The sequence below is a fragment of the Mus caroli genome, chromosome 3 (assembly GCF_900094665.2).
Source record: "Mus caroli chromosome 3, CAROLI_EIJ_v1.1, whole genome shotgun sequence".
In the NCBI taxonomy this organism is placed as follows: Eukaryota; Metazoa; Chordata; class Mammalia; order Rodentia; family Muridae; genus Mus; species Mus caroli.
Window position 1 is genome coordinate 76133708 of NC_034572.1, and position 3682 is coordinate 76137389.

A 3682-nucleotide genomic window follows, 5' to 3' on the forward strand; every position below is an offset into this window, starting at 1 on the left:
AGAGAGAGACTGAGGTAGGACCGGCCTGAGTATGTCTCTGCCCTTTAAAGCTGCTCACCATTGTTACACTGTGAAATCCATTGACAGGTTCTATGCTGGAGAATACCAGCTCCTTGTTATTTCACAATGGAACCTGGATCCATTGTGAGATCAGTTAAGTGGCTAATGGTTAACTAATGCAGAGATCACAGAGGGAAATGCCCGCAGTGTGGAGGAAAATGAAAGCAAAGGAAACAGAGGCAGATTTAAGAAATGTTTGACAATCGGGGAGATGGTCAGTTCAAGAACGAGCCAGGCAACCCTCGCATGAGCCCAAGTTCAGTTCACAGAACCCTCACAAAAAGCCAAATGTAGAATCCTAGCACTCACACCGTGAGAAGGGCTGAGGCAGGAAAGCTGCTGGAGCTTTGTGGGCCAGCTGACCTGAAGAACACAGGACAGTAGCCGGAACAAGAGAGGCCATGAATGCCTCAGCAAGGCTCAAGACAGGAATTAGCTTCCAAAAGCTATCCTGTGGCCTTCCCGTGCAGCCTGCGGCATGCCTCCCCGCAATGAGTGAATGAATACATGGATTTAAAAACAATGATTACAAAGCAGACTTTGTAGACATTGGGATGGGCTAAATATGCAGATTTATTTTTTTATATGAAGGATGATTTAAGAGTAAGCTCCCAGATTCCAGTTTTGTTTGCCTACAAATGTTGGAAATCTGCAAATATCCACAAATTCTTTACTTTTTCCATAATGACCTCAGTCAGAGCACGAGCGTCAATGGGGTTCTGAGACATTTTAAAATAGCATCATTTCGTTTTAGGGCAACTCATCGTAGAAGAGCCTAGATTGCTTGATTTTGAAGTCAGGAGTGAAGTGCAGCTCATCATTCTTGCTGAGAGCAATGGGCACCAAGCCTTCACCCAAGTCACAGTTGCCATCCAGGACTGGAATGATAATCCTCCACGGTTTGCACAAAGTGTATACCAAGCATCGGTGTCTGAAGGACAGTTCTACAGTGTTCATGTCATACAGGTAACAGAATGTGTGTGTGTGTGTGCGTGCATGTGTGTTACCAATCAATCACTGTATGTCAAAGCACCTAGGACCCATGACCAACATATAATTAAGTTTTAAACAATTTCCAGGACATGTTCAATGGCTTGGATGAATCCTTAGACTGCAGGATCTCTGAAATTCCTTTCCTCATTCTTCATTGATCCTCAGCTCAGTTGCCTGACACCCATTTTTCTCTAGGGACACTCTGAGTCCTAACAGAGATTCTGTAGGTCACAAAAATGGCTGGAATCCCAGGGGAAGACGGAGGTGAAGCAGGGCTCATTCTGAGGACAGCTCAGGCTGCAGTTCCCAAGAGTCACAACTATTCTTCCTATGTGTATCGTGGTCTGACACACATCTTGGTGAAGTCTTCATGGTGGAGAAGTCTTTCCAGCATTCTAATGTGCTAATACCCACCCTGGAAAGTCTACTATCTGAATCGTGCTTAAATATACAACCCCAGGGGGCACAGCGAATTTTTATTTGTTCCTATTTGGAAATTAGTTTTACTTCCTGGTGATCTCAAAGGCTTCTGTGGCCTTTCTGTACCATAAAGCTGGCTACCATGCCCTCCTGATGAGGTCCAGACTATTCCATGTGGTCCTCAATGTCCTTTGAGAACTTGGGTAGAAGGATGGAGGATAAATTGAGACATAATAAAGGACAAAACCAGGGACTCAGTATAGGAGTCCAAGAGATGACAAGGTATACAAGCCAAAGCAGAGTCACACCAGATATAATGAGCATGAATTAAAACAGTGTCATAACTCAACAGCTTGCTAAAATCTTGACTCCATTGATATAACTGGCTTAGTGATTGAAATTCAGCCCAGTAAAGCCTGCAATATATCTCCATGGGAAATGTTATAGACCCATTGTTCTGGCCATAACACTACTTTGAAAATTCACCAAGTCAGCCATTAGGATGATAACTGATCATCTAGGATTTGATTCACTTTCAATGATCCCCTTGAGTTAAAACTTCAGTATAATATAAAAAGCAAAAAAGCCTCATATTGGCCTGTTATATAGACAATTCTTCAGTTAGATAAGAAAGGCAAATGAGGGCTAGGGGTGTGTGGGTGACTGGGTGGCTCATTAGATAAAGCACTTACTGTGCAAGTGTGAGAACAGACATTCCAAGTCCCAGAACATGTGTAAAAGCTATCAGGTGTGATAGCCTGCTCCATCCTTAGAAGGGCACACATGAGGCAATCTAGCTAGCTGGCTAGCTAGACTACCTGAATCAGTCCATTCCAGGTTAGGGGGAAATTCTACGTAAATAAATTAAGTTATCTAATGTCAACTTCTAGCCTCCACATACATATGAGCACACACTCATGTGAACATACATACACATGCAGAAATAAAAAGAAAGAAAATAAAAAGGCAAGAAAATGAATTGCCACTCAGTGTACAGAGTTCCCTGTAACATTCAATTGTTTGTCTGGAGCCAGCAAGAACCCATGGCCAAACTAGAAAACTGTACAAGCATATTAGAAGTTCCCCAGTTGCACCCAGTTGTAGCTCGAAACATGTGAGTGCCATTTTGGAAATATTTTAAATGAATGTGTAGACATTTCCCCTCCCATTATCCAGTCCATTAAAGTCCCATTCAAGTGTGTCAGCCCACTGGGTTGGTATGACTGTAAGCCAGGGGTTCTCAGTCTGTGGGTCAGGACTCCTCTGGGAGTCAAATGACCCTTTCACAGAGGTCACCTAAAACCATCATAAAACACAGATAGTTAAATTATGACTCATAATAGTAGCAAAACTATAGTTATGATGTAGCAATGAAAATAATTTTATGGTTGGAGGTTACCACAACCTGAGGTATGTAAGGGTGGAATTATTAGGTTGAAAACACTGCATTGTTTTTAAAAGGCATTTGCTAATCTGTATTCTTTCCTACTGTATTTCTCTGAGAAGCAGGCTCACATCACATTACAGGTTCATTTTTTCCAATACTGGTTTCTCACAGGTGTCGGCTACTGACTTGGACCAGGGCTTGAACAGCCAGATCGAGTATTCCATTGTCTCTGGCAACCAAGCCGGAGCCTTCCGGATCGACGAGCTGAATGGCGTGATCCTGACCAACTCCATCCTGGACTACGAGTCCTCCGGCTCCTACAGGTGCACTCAGGTTCACACTCATCAGAGAACTCTTCGTAAGGTCTTTCCCACTGAGCCTTTGGGAAAACTCATCTTTCCCCTTTTACCCAGCTTACAGTCAACCTTTGGGCACAGCCAAATAGTCTTAGAAGTTATTTCCTATTTTGAAAAAGTGACTGGATCAGATCTAGAAGTTGATGCATTGTCTTAAGAACCAAGGGAGAGACATAAAAAGACACTGTTGGTGAAGTGTTCACTGAGTGGAAATGCTCTCTGCAAATGCCTTTTGTACTTGAAACACAAGAGTTGGATTGAATGGCATTCCTTTGTGTAATTCTTTATTCTTTTCTGTTTGAAAGTCCAGCCTTGTCATCACTGTCCTTGTGGGACCATGGTCCAGCAGAATGGTCTTATTAAAAGCTGACATTCTCAGGTCCCGCGTGATTGGACTGGGGAGCTAGAGAAAGTACCCAAGGAGCTAAAGGGATCTGCAACCCTATAGTTGGAACAACATGATGAA

General features: G+C 43.0%; 1 protein-coding gene across 1 annotated transcript in view; it reads left to right on the forward strand.

The window, feature by feature from the left end:
• Dchs2 (dachsous cadherin-related 2) overlaps positions 1–3682 on the forward strand; it is a 215712-nt gene that overhangs the window by 190625 nt on the left and 21405 nt on the right. Inside the window, exons 15-16 of the mRNA XM_029475593.1 lie at positions 815–1026; positions 3032–3183. Of these exons, the coding sequence (XP_029331453.1) occupies positions 815–1026; positions 3032–3183 (364 nt within the window). The remainder of the gene's footprint in view (positions 1–814; positions 1027–3031; positions 3184–3682) is intronic.